Source organism: Rhinolophus sinicus, chromosome 6 (genome assembly GCF_057876585.1).
Source record: "Rhinolophus sinicus isolate RSI-liver-muscle chromosome 6, RSI-T2T, whole genome shotgun sequence".
Classification (NCBI taxonomy): Eukaryota; Metazoa; Chordata; class Mammalia; order Chiroptera; family Rhinolophidae; genus Rhinolophus; species Rhinolophus sinicus.
In genome coordinates, this window is record NC_142506.1 from 731,414 (window position 1) to 756,454 (window position 25,041).

Consider the following 25,041-nt stretch of genomic DNA (forward strand, 5'->3'; position numbering starts at 1 on the left):
TCATTTTGCACAGATGCTCATAGCAGTTTTATTCATAAGAGCCCAACTGGAAACTCAAATTTCTACCAACAGATGAGTAAGAAATGATGGTTTGCCCATACAATGGAAGACAGACAACTGGGCAGAGAAAGAGCTATGAGACATGTAACTACGCTTGGTTGTCTTTAAAACATGCCAAGGTGAAAGTAAGACACACAGGGTTACTTACTATATGCATCCACTTATCTGAAGCCCTGGAACAAGCAAACCTAATCTACACCCACAGAAAGTGGTTACTTGAGGCGGGGGTGGGATTAACTGAGAACAGCAAAGGGGAACATTTTGGGGAAATAGAAATGTCCTTTTCTTGATTATGATGGTGGTTCCACATGTGTATGGATTTGTCAAAACTCTGTACACTTAAAATAGATGCTTACTGCATGGAAATTGGACCTCAACAAAGTTGGTAATGGTTTGGTAATCCCTGCGTCCACACCATTTCGAATGGCGAGTTCTCCAGATGGAGTCCTGTATGCCCTTTTTGATTTACTCCCCAAGGATTCTAGGTTTGCTGAAATTTGTTAACTCTATGCCTTCATGGGCAAAAAAACCAATTGTTTTATATAATTTCCAAACTGGTTGTTTTGGTTAATGTTCAGATAAAAGAAATCCAGCGGCAACAACTACAACTCATTAGATGCTGCCCGTGTAGTAAGACTCTCCTGCTCTGCACACCCGCATCCCTGCGGGCTCCTTCCACCCCTTCCTCTCTAGTGGACAGTGCCTACTTCTCTCTGTAGACCAGTTCAAAGGCCACCCCTTGTGCAAAGCCATCCCAGGTCCTCCATGCTACATGAGGCCTCCTTATGTGCTCCTACAGCTGGGAACACACTTCTTGAACACCTCGCTCAGTGAACTGTGATCTTTGTCCTCCCCATCAGACTTTGAATGACTTCAGGACGGACGGTGTCTTCCTCATCTCTGTTTTCCCAGCACTAAACACTGGTCGTTAAAGATCAATACAATTCCAAATAAGTGACAAAATGAGCCAGAGAGCAGGGAAAGAATTGAGTTCAGTCATGGAACTAAGACAGAATAAAGCTGTATAGTGCACTGGGATTGTGTGCCTCTTGAGTGAATTAGAAAGATACACAGACGACTAAAGGAAGACAATCTCCCCTACAGCAAGTGCATGGTCATGGGTGAGTGCTAAAGGCAGTAAATATGAGGGCACTGGTCTCATACTGGCCACCGCCTGTAACTTCTGGCTTGAGTACAAGCAGGAGACATCAAGACGGCTGAGAGAAGGTATTTCCAGACCAGTAGATTATACTTTACAAAACAATAAAATCCAAAAGTTTAAAAAATAGCAGTATAGAAAGGACAAAGACAGGGGCCAGTTACACACAGACTTGGGGTGTGCTTTTTATTGTCTTGTGCTAGGTGCCAGGGACACATAAATCAATCAGATATGATCACTGTCCTTAAGGAATTAACAGTGTAATAATGAAAGAGAAAGTGTTTAAAAACATAACTCTGATAATCAAAGTTAAGTGCAGTAATAGAGGGGAGAACTGAGTGACAGAAGCACAGGGGGAGGGGATGAGCCTGCGGTGACCGACACAGATCTTGACTCATGAGGAGTTAAGCAGATGAGCAGAGAACATTCAAACAAGGACAAAGGCCAGGGGGCACAGCTTGGATACATGGGAGCGTCAGTCAGTGATGCTGCAGTGCCAGCTTTGTGGCAGGGAGTTAAGCGATGGGAGATGAAGCTGCAGGAAGTAAAAGACCTAGGACACAGGAGAGGGAGCTTAGAATGCATCCTGAGGACCACCAGGAACCAAATGTCATTTTAAACAAGAAAGTTTCTTTCTCCAACTTGCCTTTTCAATAGATCAAAATTTGCTACACAATACTCTTTTAAGTAGTAAGACTGAATACACAGTTCTCCTTTCAAAGGGATTTAACTCACGGGTGAACTATAATTGTGCAGTAAAATATAGAAACCTTGAGAACTAGCTCCTCCCCCTGAACTGTTCCAACTCAGTCAGCTGTCCAGTCACGTGGCTCTCCTGAGGACGTGCGTTGCGTTCCTCGCTGAGGAGGAGGCCAGCAGTCCAGCACCACTGCAAAGCAGTGGGTGGCAGCTCACTCCTAATGCAGCCGCATCCGTGACTCTGGCAAATGTAGACACATCCAACATCACACGAATGAAGACTCATGACACACTTCCAAATATCACTTACTGAGCTGGAGGATGATTAGTTTATAAGTTACCTGTATGTCCCCCCTGCCCTACAGACTTCTCACCCAGATGTATGGGGGTCTTACTCAAAGGAAGGACCTCTTGGTGAGCACCTTGGTTATTTTTAAAGCTTGGGGTTGAGTTGAAATCTTTCCCATACTGACATTCATAGAGTTTCTCTTCAGTATGAATTTTCTGGTGTTGAAGGAAGTTTGACCTCTGAATGAAGCCTTTCCCACAGTAACTGCATACATAGGGTTTTTCTCCAGTATGAATGATCTGATGTAGAAGCAGCTTGGAGCTCTGAATGAAAGCTTTCCCACAGTCTTTACATTCAAAGGGCCTGTCCCCAGTGTGGATTTTCTGATGTTCAGTGAGATGGGCTTTCTGGAGAAAAGCTTTCCCACATTCCTTACATTCATATACCCTCTCTCCAGTGTGAATTTTCTGGTGTCGAATAAGGTATGAACTCAGAAAGAAAGCTTTCCCGCATTCATTACATTCATAGAGTTTCTCTCCAGTGTGAATTCTCTGATGCTGAGTAAAGTTTGATGTCTGGCTGAAACGCTTCCCGCACTCATTGCAAACATAAGGCCTCTCTCCAGTATGGATCCTCTGATGCTGGATAAGCTTTGAGCTCCGAATAAAGGCTTTCCCACATTCGTTACATTCAAAGGGCCTCTCTCCAGTGTGAATTCTCTGATGTTCGATGAGGTCTGAGCGATGACGGAAGGCCTTCCCACATTCCTTACATTCATACTGTTTTACTTCTGTGTGAATCTGATAATGTCGAATAAGGCTTGAGCTCCTAATGAAGGATTTTCCACATTCATTACATTCATAGGGTCTTTCTCCCGTGTGAATTCTCTGGTGTCGAATGAGTAACGAACTCTGGCTGAAGCCTTTCCCACATTCTTTGCATTCAAAAGGTCTCTCCCGGGTATGAACTCGCTGGTGTCGAATCAGATCTGAGCTGTGACAGAACACTTTCCCGCATTGAGCACACTTGAATGGCTTTTCTCCTGCATGTGTTCTCTGATGCTCAATGAGATCTGCATAATGAATGAAGTCTTTCCCACATGCATTACACACATAGAGTCTTTCTCCAGTGTGAACTCTCTGGTGCTCAGCAAGGTGGGAGCTCTGGCTGAAGCTTTTCCCACACTGATCACATTTGTAAAGTTTCTCCCCAGTATGAGAAATCTGATGACTAACTAGGTCCGAATTAAATGGGAAGCTTTTGCCACAAGTCTCACATGGGTGGGCTTCCCCTTCTATAAGTTGTCTCTGAAGTATGAGAAGGTTTGAGCTCAAAACCGGGCTTCCTTCTGATTCACTACCCACCTGGGCTGCCTCTCCTGTTTGGATCTTCCAGTGGGTAACTCTCACCTGCTTGAAACCTCCCTCCTGAGACAGGGAACTCCGCAGGTTCTCCCCTTCCAGGTTTCCCAACAGTCCCCCTAATCTGGGTTCAGGGGCCCCCCCAGACTCAGGAGCGGGGGGCTCCATCACTGTGAGTGTTTCTGACATTGTCTTATGTGGATTTCCATCCTCAGAAATTCCAGCTCCCAAGTCACCTTCTTGTCACCAGTTCTTACATCAGAATCTGAAATAAAAGAGAAGAAGATCATCTTTCCCCTTTGGTAAGACAGGAATCTGCTTGCGTGGGTGGATGGTAAAACACATCCAGAGTGGGCAAGAGCAAAGCGTTTCCTCTGCCCACACTCCCGACTCAGCACACTGCCACCACAGCGCTCGTCTAACCTTAAACAGCCTCCCCCCTTTGGGAAGGTTTCTTCAGGGCCCCACCATCCCACTCCAGGGGACAGACTGGTTGGGTGGCAGATGGGTAGGGATATGGCTTGGACTCCATTTAAAAAACCAAGACATATTTCCAAAGAAACACCAATTCATCAATCTTACCACCTCTTCATAGTCCCTCATTCCCTCACATCCTTCGCTCCTCGCCTAGCCTAGATCCCGTGTTCAGTGGTACTGTAGTCACTTGAGTTACACTTGTACGCTAAAACCATTCTCTTGCATATCAGTCCTAACTCCCCTGCCCTTTTCTTCCTCTATCATATTCGAGTGGGAGAACCTCGCTTGGGTTGAATTCGGCTTGCTTTCTGACCTGTCTGCGTCCTCACTGCTGAGCTCTCTACATTCATAACCCCTTGCCTAATGGAGCGCTGAGAGCTCCCAGCAATTTTCACACTGCCCTAACTCTTCAAGATCATTTCCTGCTTTTTCTTCTCAACTGTCCAACACTCACTCCTTCCCCCCAGCTGATGAGCAAATAGAAGCAATGAGATGAGAACGTTCATTTTCTCCCCCATGTACCAACCTACCTGTGTCTGTTCCCACACCATACACTTCCTGTGACATGAGCTAAACTGTCCTTGATCCAATCTAAGGTAAACCTCCACTTGTGCACTAAAACCGACCCTCTCATCTACTCAATGACACCAAGCCTGCCCCGCAGAAGTCTAGAGTGGGGATGCACATAGCCCTACTCCTCACAACACCAAGGTAGCCATCAACAGAGGGATGGATACACTGACAAGTATTGCTACAAGGCACTAATATATAGCAAGAAGAAAAGGAACTGCCACACCAAAAGCACAGATGAATCTCACAGATGTAATGCTGAATAAAGAAGCCAGGTACAAAAGAGTTCATATTGTATGATTCCATTTATATAAAGTTCAAAAACAGACAAAACCAGTGGGGAATTGAGACAGTGATGGTCTTTAGGGAGAAGATGACGACTGGCAGGGGCGTGAGGGGCTCTGCGTGGTCTGCATTACATAGGTCTGTTTACTTTGGAAAAGCGTGTTCAGCCAGTGGTTATGTAACCTTACACGGTTACTGGGGTGCTGCGCCCAACTCCCCTCTTCAGTGATAAACTTCCTCGGGCTCTGGAATTCTCACCCTGGGAACTGCCTTCAGGCAGGACTCCACCTCCCCGAAGGTGGTGTCCTCTCCCAGGAGAACCCACTCATAATTATTCATCCATCACCGCATAACAGTGCACAAGTTTAGCAGCAGAAAAGGCACACGTGTCATCTCAGTGCTATAGGCCAGAAGTCCAGCCCAGCACTACTGGGACCTTGCTAGGGGTCACATGTGTCACCCAGGCTGAAGTCTCATCTGGAAGCTCTGGGAAAACCTGTTTCCAAACTCATTCAGATTGTTGGCAGAATTCAGTTCCTTGCAGTCGTAGGACCTTCCAATTCCTGCTGGCTGCTGGCTCCTATGGCTACCTGCGTCTTCCAGGCAGGAACTCATAGACTCCCTCTCTGACGTCTCTTCTGCAACCAGCCGCAGAAAACTCTGCTTTCCAAGGGTTCACATGATGAGGTCTGCCCACCTGCAGATCCTCCCCACCTGGCACCTTAATTATATCGCAAAATCCCATGGCAGCTAGAAGGCGTGTGTACCTTAGGGGAATCTTGGAGGGCCATCTCGACTCAGCCTCCCTCATCCCAGCCAGTGCCTAACCGATAACAGGAACCCAGCGTGCTCTTGCTTCTGTTTGGGGCAATTCTGGAGCGTCATTCCAACCCAAGCCCCACTGGGACCATCCCACTGCTCAATCCTGCCTTCCTTATAGGTGTGTCACCTGACAGCTCTCCCCAGCTCAGTTCATTTCCAGGGGGCCACACAATCACTTCTTGCCCCAAATCTGCACTGGCCGGAAAAAGACAGATTGTTGCAGCCCTCAAAACCCATTTTCAACATAGCCGCCAAGCACAAGGATACACCTCTGAGGGCAGAGCCAGGGCAAGGGCGCATCCTTTCAACACGTTTCTTTTTATGTGAGCTATAATTTGCATAAAGTGCACACGTCTTGATGAACTCCTCGTGTATACCTGTGTACCCACAGCCCCGGTCAACACAGAACACGTCTGCTGCCAGAAAGCCTCCCCTCCAAGGGTCACCATTTCCATCACTGTAGGTGAATTCTACCCATTTTTCACATTTTTTTACATGGAATCGTACAGTATGTTCCCTTTTGTCTACTTTTCAACCTGTGCCATTTTTTATTAAAATATAATTCACATACTATAAAAGGCATCATTTTCAAGTGCACAATTCAGTAGTTGTAGAATATTCCTAAGGTTGTGGAACCATTACCACTAATTCCAGAACATTTTCACCACCCCGAACAGGCGTCTGCTAACACTGAATCTGATGCCTTCCCACCGATGACCAGCGTGCCACTATGAAAACATCACTTTATGGCCCACTATTCTAGGCATAAGCATCTGAGTTGTTTGTAGTCGGGTTATGCACAAAGCCGCTCTGAAGTTCCTGTACTTGTTTTCTGGAAGACGAAGGCCCTCGTTTCTGCTCAGTGTATACCCGCAGCGTGACTGCTGGGTCACTGGCCCCTCATTGCTTAGCTCTAGTGGCCACCTGCCAGGACATATCTGCAAATTCCCCTGGGAACCACTGTGGCTGTGGACTAGCGACTCTGGTGGGGTTGCGGCTCCTCCCCTTGCTAGGTGGGTGTGTCTCAGCGGCCACCCCCGTCAGCCAGCTCTTGCTTCCTCTGGGTGTTGCAGACCGTATCCAGGTTTAGAGTGTGGCTGTGAAGCTGCACTGGCGCCTGCTGAAGAAAGCCACTCGTCACCAGAGAGCCTGGCTCTGGGCCAGAGGCAGTAACTGAGTATGGCCTGGCATGGGATGAAGGGCAAACAGTAGCAGAGACTGAAGACTGCCCAGTTTCCCTGCTTCTTCTGCGTGACAACGATCCCACCTGAAATTTTCATGGGCATGTGGCCACCCAGCAAGTGACTACTCTTCCTAGAGTCCCCTAGAGTTGGGTGTGACCCTGTGACTGAGGTCCAGCAGAGATGGAATAGGAGGGATGCATGCACCTGCCTGTCTCCCACCCCATGGGGACATGTAGACATGGCAGAGCATCCAGGCTCCTGCAGGGGGAGGGGAAGGGCCGCCGCCTGCCTACAAGAGAAACATGAGAAATCAGGTTTCTTGTTGGAAACATTATTTCTGAATCTCTTACAGCAACTTGAGCCCACTGTAAATGACAGTGACTGTTAGCCTTGTGTAAAGGGAATTGAACCTGCACGCCGACAGACCAGAGAGAAGCTGAGCTCCGTTCTGAGGCACGTCCACCCACATGAGAGTTGCTGACAAGTCTGGCCACCGTCTCCTGGGGACAGTGGCCCACGCTGTGGCTCTGGGACACAGCATTTATGACCACTGCCTGGTGGCATTCGCTGAGAATGATTTTCTGAGTTAAAGACACACTAATGTGGTTTTAAAAAAAATCTTTCTCCCACTTATAAGAATTACTTTTAACTAGTTATTCTTCAAGATATAAAGGTAAATTATGCCAGTTGGGAAAAACTTAAAAAAGAGAATTACCTTCAACCTCACCACTCAAGTGACCACAGCTAACATTTTCTCTGACCCTTTTTCTGCACCAATATTTTATGAAATTGGGACCATACTACTCAGTCTTATATCCTGTTTTACTTTCCTTTTTTTTTTTTTTTACTTCTTAGCGATTAAAAACATGATACATACTGTAAAAATATTTCAAATGATAAAGATAGAGACAATGAAAATCCCCAGCAACTCAACAGATAACTGCTGTTAGCTGTTTACACACGTTCATCAGTTATACGTTTACTTACATACACACGAGTTTCAGAGATAAAGACATGGTCCCACTATGCCCCCCACCTGCAGCACGTCCCCATTTACATCCTGGCACTCTCCCAGTTTGACCATATAGGTGTGCCGCAGGCTCTGAACGGCTCACCGTCACAGCTATCACTGAGTCCCTACTACAAATCAGGCGCTGGACGTAGCACTCAGCACGTGTCCTGTGCCAGTGGAGTCCCGAGGCGGCCTGTTCCTTGAGTATTCTGCCACTCGCCGGACCCTTTCTCCTCCCCCAAGTGCACAGTTAACCCAATGAGAGGTGTGGGAGGGTCACTGGGTATGCGGTGCCCAGCCTACGCCACAGGGTGCGCGGTCTACTCCGCATCATTTGGGGGTGTGGGACCTGCTGGGAGAAGCACAGGGGGGTCAGGCTGCCCGTGAGCGGCAGGAAAGACTGTCTACTGGCACCCAGCCTGGGGAAGTCCACTGTCGCTCCAATCTAGCCTTTGACCAGTAGAAAGGGAACATTTCCCTCTTCACGGGCCTCACTGGGTCAAAACTTGGGGTGACCAGGATGCTAAGACAGAAAGTCCACCACCCAAGGTCACTAAGCCAGTAGGTGGCAGAGGTAAGGCTCAAATCCAGGTCGGCCTCCAGTGACCATCTCCCCCGTGTGAGAGATCTGATCCCTTCCCAAGTCACTTTTACAGGACATTCTGCTTAGATCAGCTGGGCTCAGTTAGACAAGTAAGCTATTAATAGTATTTTAAGCCTTGTTATTTTTCTTAATTTTAAAAACTAGGAGGGAGGATGTTGGTTTTGTTCGTTTTGGAAGTCAGTAATATCTTGCTTTTTTTTGTTGTTGTTTTTGTTTAAAATGATTTACATACAGTAAGGCAGCCACTGGAATTAATGAAGACTTCTAGGCAAAAGGAACCTTCAGGAAAGACCTAGGACAGCGCAGCCAAACCACCTCTCCCGACCTGGGAATTCTCCTTCGGGCCAAGGTGGGGGAGGAAATTCTGTTCATCACCTTCCTGCCTCCTCGACTCCCGCCCGGGCAGGTGCGTGCTCTGCCTCTCCTCCGGCACGGAGAGGCTCAAGGCCCAGGCCACTTTCCCAGCATCATCTGGAGAGTTCCCTCGGGCTCCAGGGAGAGGAGGCCGGCTTAGAACAAAAGAGCTGGGCAACCCGCACCTGTCCTCTCACCTCCACCCCCAGGGCACCGCACAGGATCGCGGGACAGAGAACTGCGACACAGACGCTGGAGCTAGAGGCTCGACGGCTGGATGCGGGGCCAGCTGAGAAAGGAAACTGAGACAGGAACTGAGGGAGTGGAACCGGGTATTTACCCACATGACACTCCTCAGCGAGAGAAGCTGGGGCCGCGGGCCGGACTGCAGCCCCGCGATCGGCCGTGACAGCTGCCGAGACCGGCTCGCAGAGGCCCAGAATCCGGGACACCCGCGCAGGGCGGGCCGCGGTCACCCCGTCCGCCCGCCCCTTCCGCCCCCGCCCGCGGCCCGAAACGCGCCACTCACCCGGCGCCCAGCGGCGAGAAGACAGCACGCGCCCCGCACATGGACCCCCGGCCGCCCGCCCCGCAGGCCCGCCGACAAAGCCCACACGACCACCCGCACCCCGCAGCCGGAAGTCGGCCCCAGACCCCGCCCGGGGAACTTCCGGTGCTGCTCTAGGCGCGCGGGGGCTCTCGGTGACTTGCACTTCCGGCCGGGCGCGGGCCGGGCGGTGAGCGAGAGCGCGGTGGTCGTGGGGTCGCAGCCTGCACCTGGTTGCGGAGCGGGTCTTCAGCCTCTGCGCCCCGGCACCTCTGAGCGTGGCCTGTCACCCAGTGTAAATAGTTACGAGGGGTTTAATTTCCGGTGAGCTGTAAATGCCGACGCTAAAACCGGGCGGAGCTCCGGGCACGGCCGCCGGTGCAGGCGTCGCCGCGGAGGCACCATCCCCTCTCAGTATTAGGCTGCATGCATGACCTCTAGACCTACAAATATACATGCTTAAGAGGAATATGAATTATTTGATGGTGCAAAATGTACAAATATTATGAACACTACACTAATTCGTGAGAACGAATGAAGCCACGAACTGCAGTATAAATATACAGTCTGCTTGATTAGACGTCTGACTGCTGACGGATTTTGAGCCTCACTTCTCCCTCTTCTTTTGGCCTCACATCTGGGCCAGCTGATAAGAAACCCTGGTTGTTCCTTCCAAGTCCCTGCCTGTAAGTGGGAACCCTCATCCTGGCCCCTCCCTCTAACCACAATCAAAACCCCAAACCAGTCGGCTTTCCGCGCTCTCAAAAGACATTTTCGGAGGCCTGCCTGGTGCACCCAGAAAAACCGCCTTATGTAAGTCTTCTCAAAACCTCTTGGTTTTGGCGTCACAAGTCCACATCAGACACATTTGCGGTGGGGGTCTACCCTGTCCCTGCAGGATGATCGCGACAAAAGAGGAGCAAGAAAAGGGACTGTCCCCTCCTCCCTGTGCTGCATCAAGGGCCTGCGAAGGATTCGAGGAGTCATTCATCTGCCTTTCCCCTTTTGCCTACGCAGCACATCCACCGCTCAAGTTTCCTGGTACCTGGGAGTAGTATGTTTCTAATACCAGGTTTAAAAGCTTCCCGCAGTCAAAAAACCGCAAACCTCCCTGACATCTGGACCAGCCACCTCTCTCTCCTTTTTTCTTTTTCTTTCTTTCTTCTTTTTAAAAGACAGAGCTGTGCCAGCGCCAAGCCCAGATCCTGGGGGACGGAGGCACCCTTGAGTGTGTGACTCGAGGCCCTCTGCCGTGGGGACACAGGGCGGGGACACAGGGCAGGGCCCCTCTTCCCAGGCCCAGGGCAGCACTGCCCAGGTAGTGGAAAGGATGCGGATTGTCCTAGGAACAGGAGCGTCCGAGACAGGGTTTCTAAGTCTGTTTTCAACAGTCTCCAGGAGAACCTGTTATTAAAGTTCATTTCTGAGTCTATCTAGACCCGTGGAACCAGAACGCTCACGCCAAAGCCGGTTGTCTGTGCCTTCAGTAAGCATCCCAGGTGAGCCAGGGCAAGTAGCGGAGGGACGCGGGACCTGAGCGCGCGCACGCGAGGGAATCGGGACCTAGAGACTGTGTGGGGCGTAACCTGAGCGCACACGCGCGGGAGGCGAGATCGAGGGCCCGCGGGGCCCGGGCGCGGGCGCGGGCGCGGGCGCACGCGAGGGAGGCGGGGCCTGTGGATCAGCCTGGGAGGCGGAGGAAGGGTAAAGGGGCGGGGCCTGAGACCCTGGCCGAGGGCCGGACACTCGAGGCGGGGTCTCTGGAGACAAAGAGGAGGAAGGAGCCGAGTGGGGCCCCCGGGCTCCGCCCACCGCCCTACGCGCTCGGGACAGGTGCGCGGGGCTAGAGCTTCCGGGACGCCCTGGGCCTGGTAGGGTCGCGCCTCCCAGACGGCGACGGGACCGCCTTAAGCGCCTGCTGGACCCAGGCGGTAGGTTTAGCGGGCTCGTGGGCTCTGCGCCCGCCACGGTTTTTGCCACGCGGTCTGGCCCGCGCGGAGGCCACCACCAGCAGTCAGTCCCCGCCAGCGCCCTTCGGCTTCTCCCGTCCCTTCCGCGCTGCGCCGGCCCAGCTCCCCGGCTTCACTATGTGTTAACCGAAAGCTGGTGCTCACGGTAGCGCAGAGCGTCGGCCCCCCGGAGACCCAGTTCTGAAGGGCCGCTGACTAGCCGGGGCTGCCTCAGGAGCCACTGGGCCAGCCGCCCTGCCGCCGCTGCTCCCCTTGCCCCCGAGCAACCCGGAGCTGACAGGCAGTGCAGCACCCTGGCCGGCTGGCCCCAGGTGAGCGCGTCTGCCTCCGGGGCCTGGGACTCCTTACCTCCTAGCGCATCTTTCCTCGGAGCCCGCCGCACCTGGGGCCTGGAGTCCCAGGTTCTCTCCAGGAGGAAGGGACTCACAGGGGCCACCCCTGACCCATCTTCTCTTCCCTGGAGGCCTCCCTGAGGCTGGGGAGGGGGACATTCTCCAAGGAAGACAGTGGTGTGGGTTTGGGGGATGGTGAGTGGAGAGAAATGGGGTCAGCTGAGCAGGTTGGGTTGGGAGTACTGGTACCCCTTGTCATAAGGGGTTCCCTGGCAGGCAGATGCCTGGGATGGAGTCCAGGTGTCCCACAATACCCCACAACCCATCTTCCCCAGATGCCTGCTGGGGAGCCATCTGCTCCCTTCCGTGTGTGTGTGTGTGTGTGTGTGTGTGTGTGTGTGAGTGTGTGTGTGTGTGTGTGTGTGTCCGCCACTGACACTGACTCCATGGCAGCATGAGTTGTTTCTGGGTATACTGACCTTTGGGGATGTGCGCTTCACCCAGGAAGAAGGGGCATATATAGGGATGTGATGCTGGAGACTTACAGAAACCTGGCCTCACTGGGTGAGGGCCCTCAGACCCAGGCCTTCTGTCCTCCCCACTCCAGCCCCCATTGAGAGCTCACATGGGGTCCTGGAGGAGCCAGGCTGGCTGTGACTTGGGGACCAGAGCCAAGCGATTCTGCTCCCAGGCGGAGGTGATAGGTGGGGTCTCTGGGCCCATCAGCACATCCGGTGCCTTCTCTCCCGTCTCCGTGGTAGGGCGTCTCCCAGAACTTTGCTACCCCTGTGAGTGGAGCGCCCCTTCTCACACGTCTTGGGTTGAGCCCATTGTCCTCTGTGCCCTGAGACCACACACCTCTGCTCTGCTCCCTGCCCCCTCAACCTCCTGGGGAGATTCCCTGTTTCTGAGCTTTCATCCTGGGGCCTGCTAGAACCCCGGTCTAGGGGTGAGGAAGCCAGGAGTTTCCCAGCACCTTCCTGGCTTCCTCTCGGGCAGGACAAGCCAGACTGATCGCCTGGCTGGAGCAAGCAGAGGCACCCTGGGGCTTGGACCTGCTGGAGACCAAGGAAGGAGAGCCCCCGGGAGAGCCCAGCACATGTGAGTGAGGGGAGCCAGGGGCTCCGGTTGTTCAGTACATATGGCTAGCCACCTTGCAGCAGGGCCTGTAGTAGAGCCCTTGTCTTTTCTGGGCCCCACTCTGACACTGGTAGCCTCTGCACACAGAGGCCGATGATGGTGGAACAGTCTCCCCAGTGGGGGCATATGCTGTCTTACAACCCAAAGAGGCCCTCCAGGGCCAGTGCTCCTTTCCTGGGGGAGGAGGGTCAGGGCCACATTTGCCCTTTACTGAAGAGCTGACCTCTTCCGGCCCCTCCCTTCACCATGTGGCCGACCCTGACCCTGTGTGGACTTTGCCCCCACCCTCCGCCCTGCAGACATCTTTCTAGGGCATCTGGAGCACTTGCCACTCCCCGTTTGTTCACCAGATCTGATTAGCATGAGGTCATCAACACAGTGACTGCTGAGTTGCTGTGGATGTCACAGCTGTCCAAGTCCCAGGGGACCACATTGGGACAGAGCAGACGCTCTGGGGCAGGATCATGAACGTGCACTACTGTCCATCCTGTGCCGTACATGACCACTTGGGTCCATTTTGATGGGAGCTGAGAACACCTTTGCCAAATCGAGGACCCCTTCCCAAGTCCGAGGGCTGTTGCTTTGTTCATTACAGGCACTGCATTCAGCCCGACAGCTGTGGCTCAGCCGGCACTTGGTCCAGTGGTTCCCCAGGACCAGGCATGAGCCAGCGGTGGTTCAGGGGCCATGCGGGTGGACCAGAGGGGGCTGTGGAGGGGCCTCCATCCCTGCATACTTCAAGTCTCTGAGGTGGCCACGTAGGCACAGCACTGTTGCTGGTTGGTGACCTTGGCCAGGGCTGGGGCAGTTTCCAAGCCTTCCACTTGGCCCTTCCCAACATAATGGCCCTTACTCCACAGGTCAGGAGACCAGTGAGAGTGTTCTTCCTGCTGCTAAGTGCAGCCATTCCAATTAGGTCCTCAGGGATGGGGGGCCCACACATGGGTCCCTGACTTGGTCCCCTATCCCTTTTGTCACCTGGCGTCCATATGCCCCAACCCTAATAGCATTTTGGAGCCGTTGTCCGTGTCGGCTCAGACCCTGTATTCAGCCACCTCCAGGTGTAGGTGTTTCTCTCCCCAGTGTTAAGTCCTTTGCAGAAGGATTGAGAACATCTGTTGTACTAGCTTGCAGGGGTGTTCTTCTCAAGGGGCCCAGGGATGGGAGAGGGATCCGGTTCCCCATCATGGCAGCAGACCTTGCCTTCCACTCCCTTGGCCTTTTTGGGTTTTACAAGTCAATCAACCTGGCCAGCTGCCCATTGTCTATTTTGAGGAGCACCAGGCTCAGTGACCCATCACCAAGTATCCCTACCCCAGGTCCCTGGGTCCCGTTCCTTCTTGCTCTAGGCCTTGGTCTGAGCCAGGCGATGGTCCAGCCTATGCTTGCAGGGTCCTTGGTACTTGGCCTTGCTGTGGCTAAGGTTGGACGTCCACAGTGGGGAGGTGTGCAGGCCTCTGTCTCTCATGACCTCCCTTGGAGGCAGCTGACTGCCCCGAGCCCATCCTTCTCCTCAGTGCTGCCCAGGACATTTCCAAAAGCCAGGCAACGTCGTTGTCTTCCCTAAGACCACTGCCCCGCACAGCGAGAGGGCAGGAGCCACCAAATATCCCGGTACTCCCCTTCCACCTGTCCTCTCTCCATCTACCACTGCAAAGGCCCGAGCCTCTTGCAGCCCTGGGTTTCTCACCCCTATCCCTGCACTGGAGGCCTGTGGTTGTCTGAGCAGTGGGGGCCCCACCCCAGAAAACTTCTTGGGGGTCAGACCAGGCTACTTCCAGTATCAGTCACTTTGGTTTGGGTCCCCTGCGTGTGGAGACTGAGCGTGTTGGGTACATATGCTATATTTGGAAGGCTGCAATTTCAGAAGCAGGAGGGAGGGCGTAGGGAGAGGGAAGGAGGAGAGAAACGTCAACATGATTGTTGCTGCTGGGAGCATATGGCACATGATAGGTCCAGGACGCAGAGAAGTGCAAAAGCTTGGGAGTTGTTGTCAGAGGGAGGGTGGCGGGGCATTCATCCTCCACTGCTATACCAGGACAGTACGGCTAATGCAGCTGGGCTAGCAGTGCAGGGCTCTGGAGAAGGACCAGGGACTCGTGGTGCCCTGGAGGATGCGGGCAATGGGCGGCAGTCAGAGCTCAGCAGAGCTGTCCACTGCAGCTGGAGCCAAAATCCCAGATGGGCTGGGGGCCTGATGTAGGGGGCTAACAGCATCTGCTGCAGCCTTCACCTAGAAAAAGGTGGTGAGAAAAAGCTGGGACATATAAGAGAAAGGTCTGTGGAGGCAGGTGGGTACAGCCAGTGACCCTGGGATCACCTCTGGGACACCCAGTGGAGAGTCCCCAGGTGTCTTGTTGCTTGTGGGCCTGAAGGGGGGCTGCAGATGGACCTTCAGGCACCCTTTCCCTTTGTTTCAGACTCAGGCCCCGGGCCTTTGTGTAAGCAGGTGACTGCAAGGGTGAAAACATCTCAAGCTGCAGAAGCTGCAGCAGGAGCATCTGGAAGCTTGTCGGGGGGTAATCCTCCAACACTGGTCTATAGAGAAGCCCCTGGGCATGAGGGCAGGTTAGAGAGCCTTGAGAACTTCCTTTCCAGGAGAGACAATTACATAGAACACACTGGACAACCTCCAAAGAAGAAGGTGCCCAGAAGTGTGGTAAGTGGGGACCCACGAGAGGAACACTGAAGGAGAGAGGGCCCACACGTGCGAAATGTGTGACAGGAGCTTCAGATACCTCTCACACCTGGTGAGACACCAGGCCATCCACAGTGGCAAGAAGCCACGCTTGTGGGGAGTGCGGCCGCGCCTTTACTCGCCTCTCCACGCTGCACCACCACCAGCAGCAGGTGCACAGCGGCGAGAAGGCCTTCGGGTACCAGCGATACGGGAAGACCTTCAATTACAGCACCCTCCTTGTTCAGCACCAGTGGATCCATACCCAGCAGGGCCGTTCAGGTGCGCGAGATGCTGGAAGAGTTTCATGTGGAAATCTAGCTTTAGAAACCAGAAATCCCCCTTGTGCAGTGATGCAGTTTGGAGCTCAGCAAGTTAAGCTTTGGAAGCAGCCATTGGAGCAGAGAAGGCTCCAGACTGGCTTCCTGGCCTCTATAGAAATGAGGGGTTATTAACTCCAGGAGGGGCCCCCGGAGGACCCCAGGGCCACAGCAGACCTGGCCCAATCAACATGAGCCTTTCAGGTCCTTCCCAGCACAGGCGGGCTGCAGGACTGGCCAGCACACCCCCCCCACCCACCCTCCAGGTACTCCGGCACTTCCCTGGTCAAACCCATACTTCAAAGTGACTATTTTCCAGTGCATCGGGATTTTATTTTTGAAATGTAGATCTGTCTTTATTTGCAAGTAGGTGGGTTCTAAAAGCCTTTGGGACCCAGACAGGATACAAAGCTTACGGATAACTCTTTATGACACCACACAGCCGGTGAACCTGACCCAGGGGATCCGCAGGCCACGCAATCCCGGTCATCATTTGGTTCTGGCTTTTGCCCTTCGGATTTGTTGCATTGGGATGTGAATGCTGCGTGCTGGGCCGCTGGGCCCTGCTGCTTTTCGGCACTGAAGCCCTGCCCGGCCCGGCTTCACTTTTTTGCATGCTGACTTTTTGCTTAAGTCAGGCGATATGGAACTTGAAGGACGTGCATTGTGTTTAAATTGCTTTTCCGCCAGTTGTTCCACAGAGAACAAGTTTGCATAGTACTAATGTTTTCTATACAGTGATAACATTAAAAACTATTAAAACACATAGTCAAAATATGAGACCAGATATATGAAATGAGCCAATGGTGGTGACACACGTAAGATCCATACAAAAGTCATTGGCCAGCGCCGGCCACGCATCAGCAGGGGAAGGCTGTGCTTCTGTGTGCCAAGATCAGCACTGAGCTCGACATTCATGGAGAGATCACACTAGCACTTAAAGTGTCTCCATGGACAGTGGAACTGTAAGTGCAGTCAGCCATTTTCTTACTGACATATTAAATAACTTATTACAGAAGCAATTCATGATCATTTGAGGAAATACGGAAATATAAAATGCAATATGAAGTGTTATGTTACGTCATCTTATCTTGGTTTATCTTACAGGAATCCTTATGTCACTAGATAAACTGACAATAAAGAGGGTGGTACTGGGCTGGGTATTGGTGGTATTGGGCTGTTGGCCATGGTGTTTCACCCAAACTATCTAGTTCCAATCGATAACAGAAACTTTCCTGAACGAATTATCTGAGCTCAATACGAAAAGGCCCTCTTATGAGCTAAGGAAATAATACACCAAGAAAATAACACCAAGTCTAATGAAATTACTGAACTTCAAAGATAAAATACTATACAAACATCTGGAAAAAAGAACTAGATTACTCACAGAGGAAAACATTGGTTTGCCTCAGACTTTATAAGAATTTTAGGTGTTTCCATAGTTATTTCCTTAATATGCAATAGTCATGTTTTTAAAGTTGGATTATAGTCACATTTTAAAGTTAATTTCCTTTCTCTGTCCTGGACCTCTTTCCTGTAACGGTGTAGCGGCAATAGTTAAATTCAACACTGAGTTCACGAGATGCAGATATATGGTAGAATTTTGCCAGAAATAAGGGAGAAGACATGGCTCAGAAATGCTAGATGTGACACAGTATGTAGTAAATGAATCGGACATTGGACTCTCTTCCTTTGGGCAGGGGCGGAGTATTTTCAGATGTGTGTAATAATCGCATTCTGTTGGGAAGGGTTGAGAGGAAGTTTGAAATGGCTTTATGGGAAGAGGTGCTTATGCGGATATTGGGTAATCAAGGGGTGCACTGTAAGAATCTATAAAAAGACTTCCATGTTGGTTTGTGACACTTCCTGGGATCCCCTGCACACAGTCATGGTGGTACTGTCAGTCTGAGTGTGTCACCCTCCCTTGGCCACTGTCCCATGAATGAAGCTAAGGCAGTCTGACCCTCCTTTCCAGTCTTGCCCCTGGAGGCAGTGTGAAATCAGGTGATGTCCTAAGCCTTTTTTCTTGTCAGACCATTCTGGACACATGATAAGCAAAGGGTCAGCATAGGATCCAAATCAAATTCTGATTATAACATCATTAGTAATTTTGCTGAAATGAAAACTAAATTGTATGGGATGGATATATAACAATTTGGGAGTTATGGTTCTCTATTTAATTAACCAACCCTGCCAGCCCATCACCAGAACATCCAGACATGCAATAATAATTAAATGCAGTTATCTCTGATATTTTGCTGGCTTCTAGTCATATAAAACCCATAGTTTTATGGATTTTTTAAATTTTATAATTATGGAATATATTTTCATAATAAGACATCAAGGTAGCCTCTTTCAAAGTGAGAGGCACAAGCAGTTACTTGAGATCAATAAGAATAGCTATTTGGGAAGAACTGATACAGGCAGAAGCCCGAATAGTGTTCCGATTAGGAGACGAATCCAAGGGGTGTTTATGAGAAGGGGAAAGCGGCAATGACATCCATAGAAGAAAGGCGTTTCTATTGGTTCAGATAACATAATATAGTGACGTTAATTTTAAACAATGTTTAATTTTCAGTCCGGTAGGTAGTCATCAGTCTGGGAGTCATATCTACTGTCTTGATATCTTTGCAAATAGTTCTTGGAGACACATTTGCTAAGGTCCAGTGCAAAGGTTATTTTGCCCTGTTTCAACATTCCAAAGATTTGAGGACTGAGGGGCAAAGCAGCTCTCCTGGCACGGCAGCTCCAGCTCCGTTTTAACGTGGTTCCATTTATACTATACGGACAGTAGAAAGAGAGAGCACATTTTATTCACCAGTTTGTTGGCTTGGCCAAAGCTTTTAAATACGTGCATTTAGATAGAAGGCATGAACTCTCACCTTGGGTCCTCGAAAGTTGTGGCAGACCTGTCACCAGCCTCCAAGTAGGTGGAGGACAGTGCTCTGAGCAGTGAGGCCCTGCCTTTCTTCCTCAAGCAGCAAGGTGCCCCAGGGAGGGCAGGGCAGGCCTGGCCACAGGGAGATGGTATGGCCATTCACAGAAGGGTGGGAGGGAAGGAGTTTGAGATGTGATGACAGGACATCTGGGCAAAACAGTTCACCAGATACAGAGCAGTCAGTCCCTGAAGGGTGAAGAACACTTGAGAAGAGGCCTAGAAAGACGACACAGAGAGACTGACCCAGAAGAAAAGGAGCATCCCCACTCCTGTCATCTACAGACCAGCTCCCATCGGCTCTGCCAGTCACTGCCCCATGACTGGAGTTATTCCATGCCCCTGAGCCTCAGCTTCCTCCCTGGTACAAGAGGTTGACAATGGCTACCTCGAGGGCTATGCATTTGTATACATTTATAATCTAGGGGCTCATGAATGTGAATGCACTTATGGACGGGATCTTGGGGAAATTCGTGTTAGAGGGAGAAGTCGCAGAAGGGAGCCTTGCTGACCAGGACCTCCTTCCTGCTGATCCCCCAGCCGGGGCAGAGCGCCCTGGTCTGGGCAGAGAGGGAAAGGATCCTGCTGGAACCCCTGCTCCTTGGTAACCAAGCCCGCAGGCCTCCTCTCTGGGCCCCCACCCAGATTCCTTGGTGGCCCTCCCTCCATTCACTCAAGCGCAGCACCTGAGCTGGTACTCCCGGGTTGAGGAAAGCCCTCCATCCGTGGTGTGCTGATTACAAAGACGGCCCCCAATTCCCCAATCTTTTGCAACCACGTCCTTTGCAGCTGCTCCCTCTGTACCGGGGTACAGTCTAGGCCCGACCCGGAGTCCGGCCTGGGGGCTGCCTTTGGCCAGAGGGCCGCGGGAAGGCGACGGTTACAGTGCAGGGGAGCCGAGTAAGGCTCCTGCCCTGCCTGCGCCTTATCCCTCCTGGAAACTCGCAGCCGGCCACCGCCAGGTCGCATCCCAGGCCTGTGGGAGGCAGAGCGAGAGCCCGCGGAGACCCAGGTCCCACCCCGTCAGCAGAGAGAACTCCATTCCCCAGGCTGCTGCACCGTCCCGGACTCCACTTCCCAGCATCACCCGGGCGCCTCGCGAGGACTCCATGTCCCAGAATGCCGCTGGAGGGTTTCCCCGGCCCCGCCCCCTCCACCTGGCTCCGGCGCGCTGCTGGAGGATTAGCCAGCGCCGGAAGTAGCTCTTCCAACCCGGGGCAGGTGGGGTAGGGTGCAGGTGAGACGGCTCGGGACACCGAGGTAACCCCCGGGGGTCCCGGCCTGGACCCTGGGCGCTCCGTGACAGCCAGAGAGCCCTGAGCGGTGTCGGGATCCCAGGGAAGTGAAAGGGGGCCCACCTGCAAGATGTCTGTAGGCGTGGAGGGGTCCAGGGAAGGGATTGGGGGCGTGGGAAGGTCCTGAGGATTTGGGAGGGGACCCGTGGACAAGGAGGTGACCTCGGTCCTGTGAGGGGCTGCGGGCGTGGTAGGGAGCCAGGCCGCCGTGGGGTCACCCCCACAGGCCTGCTGCTGGACTGCTTGTGTGATCGGGAGCAGCGGATGTCTGGGCGGGGACCCTGCCCCGGAGTCAGAGCCATCCTGTAGGGGCCCAAGCTGATTTCCACCCCTTAGGATAGGGTCCTCGAGGGTGGTGGCGCCCTGAGGTCTGTCTAGTTCTAAGCCCAAAGCGCGACCTGCCCAGGAGGAACTAGGCTGGCAATGGCTTTCAGGGAACAGGGGCTGCAGATGGGCACTGCATTGCAAACACAAGTGCTGCCTCTTCCTCATCTGTAACAGGGGTGTTGACTGGGAGCAGCCCTGATAATCGGGACAGGAACACCCAGCCCCAAGGTTGTCTGCCACCGGTCTTGTCAGCTCATGGTACCGAGTGTTCCTTTTCTCAGCCCAGTGGAGGTTCTGTGTTGGGCCTGTTGGGTGGAACCTTGGACAGACTCTCTTGGTTGGGTGGTAGCCCCACGACCCCTGTGCAGGTCTAGGCAGTGGGCTCCCTGGGGAATGGGGCTGGGAGGAATGACTCAAGCCAGCTGGGTCTCTCTGGTCCCCAGCAGGCCATGTCCTCTCCCTGGGGGTATCATCATGTGCCAGTTGCCCGGGGAGCCCTGGGCCAGCCCTTGTGAGGCGCAGTGCTAAAGGCAGTGACCCCAAGCAGGGGTATCTCGGGAGTGAGGTTCTGTTGCATGGGAGCATGATGGCCTCAGCTTCACACCCTTTGGCCCTACAGGTACAGCCAACATGGGTGAGTCCCAGGGGTCCATGCGGATCCTAGTGACAGGGGGCTCTGGGCTGGTGGGCAGAGCCATCCAGAAGGTGGTAGCAGATGGGGCCAGGCTGCCTGGAGAAGACTGGGTGTTTGTCTCCTCCAAGGACGCCGATCTCACGTGAGTGGGCCCAGCCCTAGAGCACCCCCACATGCCCTCTCCAGACAGAACTCTGGGCCAGGCCTGTCCTTGAGCTTGGTGGCCTCCTGTCTACACCCTCCCCGCCAGGTGACTGGTGTGGCCTGGGTGTGTGAAGCTCTGCTCCTAGGGCAACATCCTCCCATCTTTTCCTGGAAGCCCACACCTTCACAGCAGCTGGTGTTTGAATTGGCCACTTTCCCTTTTGGCAGTCCATCCTGCCATCAGCTCTGCCCAACTCCTGTCCCCAGTACCTCAGCCCCAGGGTGTTAGTTCCTTCGGGCCTTCAAGTGACCTGGGATGGCCTGGCTCCCTCCAGGGACCCTGCACAGACCCGCGCCCTGTTTGAAAAGGTCCGGCCCACACACGTCATCCATCTTGCTGCAATGGTGGGGGGCCTGTTCCGGAATATCAAATACAATTTGGACTTCTGGGTAAGTGAGGGGCCCAAACAAGCACTGGGAGCCAGGAGCTGGGTTCTGGGAACTTTCTGGCTGTCTTCTCACATTCGTGATCTGGCCCCAGGAGGCCCTTGAGGGTCAGAGCTTGGCACAGCCTGGTGGGGGCCCCCAGTGACCTAAAGTTGCGTTGAAGGCAGAGGGGCATGCAGGTGCGCTTGAGGGCATCTGACCTCATAGGAAAAGCCACCAAGCTGACCAGGGGGTGGCAGAAACTGAGAGAAGTCAGCATTCCCTGTGTGACTTGGAGCTGGTTGCTGCCTCCAGACCCGCCATGCGCTCTAGGGTGCAGAGTTGTGAGCTGGGCTCTGGGTCTGTGTGTGTGCCCTGGGGGGGTGGGGGCACGGTGTACGGGGCAGGAGGAGAATGGGGCTCTGGCAGGCTGTACCCCTGAGGGTCAGCCCCACCGTCTCTGGGCAGCTGGCCTTGGCACGGTTCGGCCCTGCATCAGGCACTGAGGCTCAGAGCAGATTCTGCTTAGGGGCCCCTGTCGCCTGGGGCTCTGCTCATCTTAGTCACAGCCTTCCCAGCAGCCCATCTAGCCACCACCTCTCCCTTCTCCCCAGACCAGTCCAAATGCCACTTCATGTCCAGTTTCCAGAAGGGGGGGTGGGGCCCCGGCAGGGCAGGGCTGGGGCTGGCCAAAGGCTTCACTGCTCCTGGGCAGGAGAGTCAGTGGGGTGAACACCTCTGGGGCGAGTGGGTGGAGGGGCCCCTTCTGCCCCAAGGCCAGCTGGGCCCCAGCTCTGTTCTGCCCCAGGGCTACTTGCCCTGCCGTCAGCAGCCCCTGTGCGTGGGGCCCAGCCCTGAGCTGGGCAGTGCAGTCCTCTCCTCCAGGGCCCTGGGAAGGCAGACCCAGACCTCCTGCAGCCCTGGGAGTGGGGCTGCCAGCTGAGGATGCAGCAGGCCAGGAGGGGCAGACAGAGGCTCCATCTTGTCCCAGGGAGCAGTTAAGACAAGCAGGCTCAGGAACTCTACTCTGAGGAGAATGGGGAGGGTGTGTCCCCACTTTTGTCCCTGGAGGGGCCTAAACCCACCACTACCCACCCAGAGGAAAAACATACACATCAACGACAACGTCCTGCACTCGGCCTTCGAGGTGGGAGCACGCAAGGTGGTCTCCTGCCTCTCTACCTGCATCTTCCCGGACAAGACCACCTACCCTATCGATGAGACCATGGTGAGAGGGCAGGCTGGGTATCGGGGCGGGGCCGGGCTTGGGGCGGGGCCGGAAGCAGCCGCCTCCCCTTCTCCCTCAGATCCACGATGGCCCGCCGCACAGCAGCAATTTCGGCTATTCCTACGCCAAGAGGATGATCGATGTGCAGAACAGGTCCTCCTGGCACCCACCCAACTGAGGCCGGCCAGGAATGGGGGAGGGCCCGCGTGCCCACGGGGTGGGGGGCCCAGAGGGTAGCCCCGGCCGCTCCCAGGCCTCATCGCCTCATCCCTCGCCAGTCTCTGCTCTTTCCGTGTAGAGGAGGCGGGGGGTGGGGTGGGCTGGGTAGTGAGGGTCCCAGGATGAGGTCGCAGGAGACGCTGTGCCCCTGCAGGGCTTACTTCCAGCAGCACGGCTGCACCTTCACCGCCGTCATTCCCACCAACGTCTTCGGGCCACACGACAACTTCAACATCGAGGATGGTCACGTGCTTCCCGGTCTCATACACAAGGTGCACCTGGCCAAGAGTGAGTGCTCGCTGCTCAGCACACCAGCCGGTCTCCCTCCTGTGGGGTCCCTGGGGCTCAGCTGGGAGGAGCGCCATGGCTGGCACAGCCCCCTCTGATATTGCCCCTCCCGACTCTGCAGGCAGCAGCTCAGCCCTGACAGTGTGGGGCACCGGGAAGCCTCGCAGGCAGTTCATCTACTCACTGGTTCGTGCAGGAGGGGGCACAGCTGGCTCTAGAACGCCTCCCCAGGCCTGCTTGCTGTGGGGAGGGCTGAGGGTCTGGGCCAACCCTGGAGGAGCAGTGGCTCGTCCTCACTGGGTCCCTGTAGGTGTCTGGCCCCACAGCTCCGAGCTCAGCAGGAGAAAGGACTCGGTCCATTGGGACTGAGCTGGCCAAGGACTGCCCAAAAGGAGGGACCCCCCCAGCCCCAGTGGAGCCTGGGTATGCCCCCACTCGACAGGCGCGCTTGGGAGAGGTGACCTGTGGCCTTTGACCCCACCTGTCTGACTCTAGGACCTGGCCCGCCTCTTTATCTGGGTGCTGCGGGAGTACAGTGAGGTGGAGCCCATCATCCTGTCAGGTGGGTACCCTGCAGCCCCACCCCCAGCACATCGGAGGGAACAGCTGTGGGGAGCTGGGTGGCAGTGGGGCCAGGCCGGAGGCCTCACCTGGCCTTGGGCCTCTCACTGCCCACAGTGGGCGAGGAGGACGAGGTCTCCATCCAGCAGGCGGCTGAGGCTGTGATGGAGGCCATGGACTTCCACGGGGAGGTCACCGTATCCTTTGGCTGTGGCAGGGCACGGAGGGCCTCCCTGCACAGGCGGCGCTCACGCTGGCAGCTGGAGGGCAGGGTCTGCTGCTGTCCCCAAGCTTCCCCAGGGAGAGGTACAGGAGGCCAAGGGCAAGCTGGAGGCTGGGGGTGGGGTGGGGCTGCCCCTTCTGCTGTGGCCTTGACCAGGTGCCCAGTTTGATACAACCAAGGCAGACGGGCAGTTTAAGAAGACGGCCAGTAACAGCAAGCTGCGGGCCTACCTGCCTGACTTCCGGTTCACGCCTTTCAAGCAGGGTGAGCCCCGGGCCCCTCTGTGGTCCTCCCACCCCCATCCCTTAGGACCTCCCAGCCTCTCCTTGCCTTTAGGTGACCACTGCCCCTTCCTAGGCTTCAGCTTCTTACTGCCAGCTGGGGGTGGACACCTTGCTGGGGGGCAGGACACGGGTGCCTGCCCTACGTCACTGGGGCCCCTACCCTCCACACCTCCCATGGAGGTCAGTGCAGCCCTGGCCCTCACTTGCCTCCTCCCTCACCTGCCCTCTGCAGCTGTGCAGGAGACCTGTGCCTGGTTCACAGACAACTACGAGCAGGCCCGGAAGTGAAACAGTGGAGGGGCAGGCGCCAGCTTCCCCACAGACCCCAGCGGCCACTCAGCTGGCAGAACCCAGTGGCAACCACCCTCACCCTGCCAGGAGTCGAGGGCACAGCCCAGCAACTTGGGCGCACGGTCCACCCCCTCCACCAGGGTGGCTCCAGCCAGCTATCCAGCGGGGCCACCGTTCATGTCCGTTCTCAGGGAAACCAAGGCCTGACCAGGCTTGGCACTTTGTTCCCCAATGCCAGTGCCCGGGACCTGAGTGTGTCCACTTCAGGTCTTGTTCTCCCACTCCCTGGGAAACAATAAAGTGCATTTCACAGGCCTGGCCCCG

At 54.3% G+C, this 25,041-nt stretch overlaps 2 protein-coding genes and 1 long non-coding RNA gene across 11 annotated transcripts; 1 reads left to right on the forward strand and 2 right to left on the reverse strand.

Annotated features, from left to right (window-relative positions):
• ZNF623 (zinc finger protein 623) lies at window positions 1–12,297 on the reverse strand. Of its 3 annotated transcripts, none has more exons than XM_019712215.3 (2): window positions 11,742–12,297; window positions 1–3,833 (listed from the first exon to the last, which is right to left on the reverse strand). In XM_019712215.3, exon 2 carries the CDS (start codon window positions 3,755–3,757, stop codon window positions 2,249–2,251), a length of 1,509 nt encoding a protein of 502 aa, XP_019567774.1. In that variant the 5' UTR covers window positions 3,758–3,833; window positions 11,742–12,297; the 3' UTR covers window positions 1–2,248. The 3 variants fall into 3 exon arrangements, with proteins under 3 accessions (XP_019567774.1, XP_019567775.1, XP_088655407.1); XM_019712216.3 differs by lacking the exon at window positions 11,742–12,297 and adding an exon at window positions 9,406–9,889; XM_088799281.1 differs by lacking the exon at window positions 11,742–12,297 and adding an exon at window positions 9,074–9,209.
• On the forward strand, window positions 11,199–25,032 carry GFUS (GDP-L-fucose synthase). 7 transcript variants are annotated; one of them, XM_074316638.2, is made up of 12 exons: window positions 19,917–20,034; window positions 20,594–20,677; window positions 21,039–21,195; window positions 21,533–21,647; window positions 22,723–22,851; window positions 22,931–23,004; window positions 23,225–23,358; window positions 23,480–23,544; window positions 23,854–23,920; window positions 24,037–24,116; window positions 24,307–24,406; window positions 24,659–25,032. In XM_074316638.2, the coding sequence occupies exons 3-12, from the start codon at window positions 21,050–21,052 to the stop codon at window positions 24,712–24,714; spliced, it is 966 nt and encodes a 321-aa protein (XP_074172739.2). In that variant the 5' UTR covers window positions 19,917–20,034; window positions 20,594–20,677; window positions 21,039–21,049; the 3' UTR covers window positions 24,715–25,032. The 7 variants fall into 7 exon arrangements, with proteins under 7 accessions (XP_074172742.2, XP_019567784.2, XP_074172739.2 ...); XM_074316639.2 differs by lacking the exon at window positions 19,917–20,034 and adding an exon at window positions 20,040–20,057; XM_074316641.2 differs by lacking the exons at window positions 19,917–20,034; window positions 20,594–20,677 and adding an exon at window positions 11,199–11,354.
• On the reverse strand, window positions 16,192–19,829 carry LOC141567840 (uncharacterized). The gene is made up of 3 exons (XR_012490727.2): window positions 19,484–19,829; window positions 18,745–19,016; window positions 16,192–18,641 (listed from the first exon to the last, which is right to left on the reverse strand). It is a non-coding gene; the product is annotated as an uncharacterized LOC141567840 (long non-coding RNA).
• Window positions 25,033–25,041: the final 9 nt, after the last annotated feature.

Coding starts and splice junctions, on each gene's coding strand:
- GFUS (XM_074316641.2), top strand. CDS start 21,050: ATGGGTGAGTCCCAGGGGTCCATGCGGATCCTAGTGACAGGGGGCTCT. Junction 21,648..22,722: donor AATACAATTTGGACTTCTGG/GTAAGTGAGGGG, acceptor CTACCCACCCAG/AGGAAAAACATACACATCAA. Junction 22,852..22,930: donor ACCCTATCGATGAGACCATG/GTGAGAGGGCAG, acceptor CTTCTCCCTCAG/ATCCACGATGGCCCGCCGCA.
- ZNF623 (XM_019712215.3), bottom strand. CDS start 3,757: ATGTCAGAAACACTCACAGTGATGGAGCCCCCCGCTCCTGAGTCTGGG.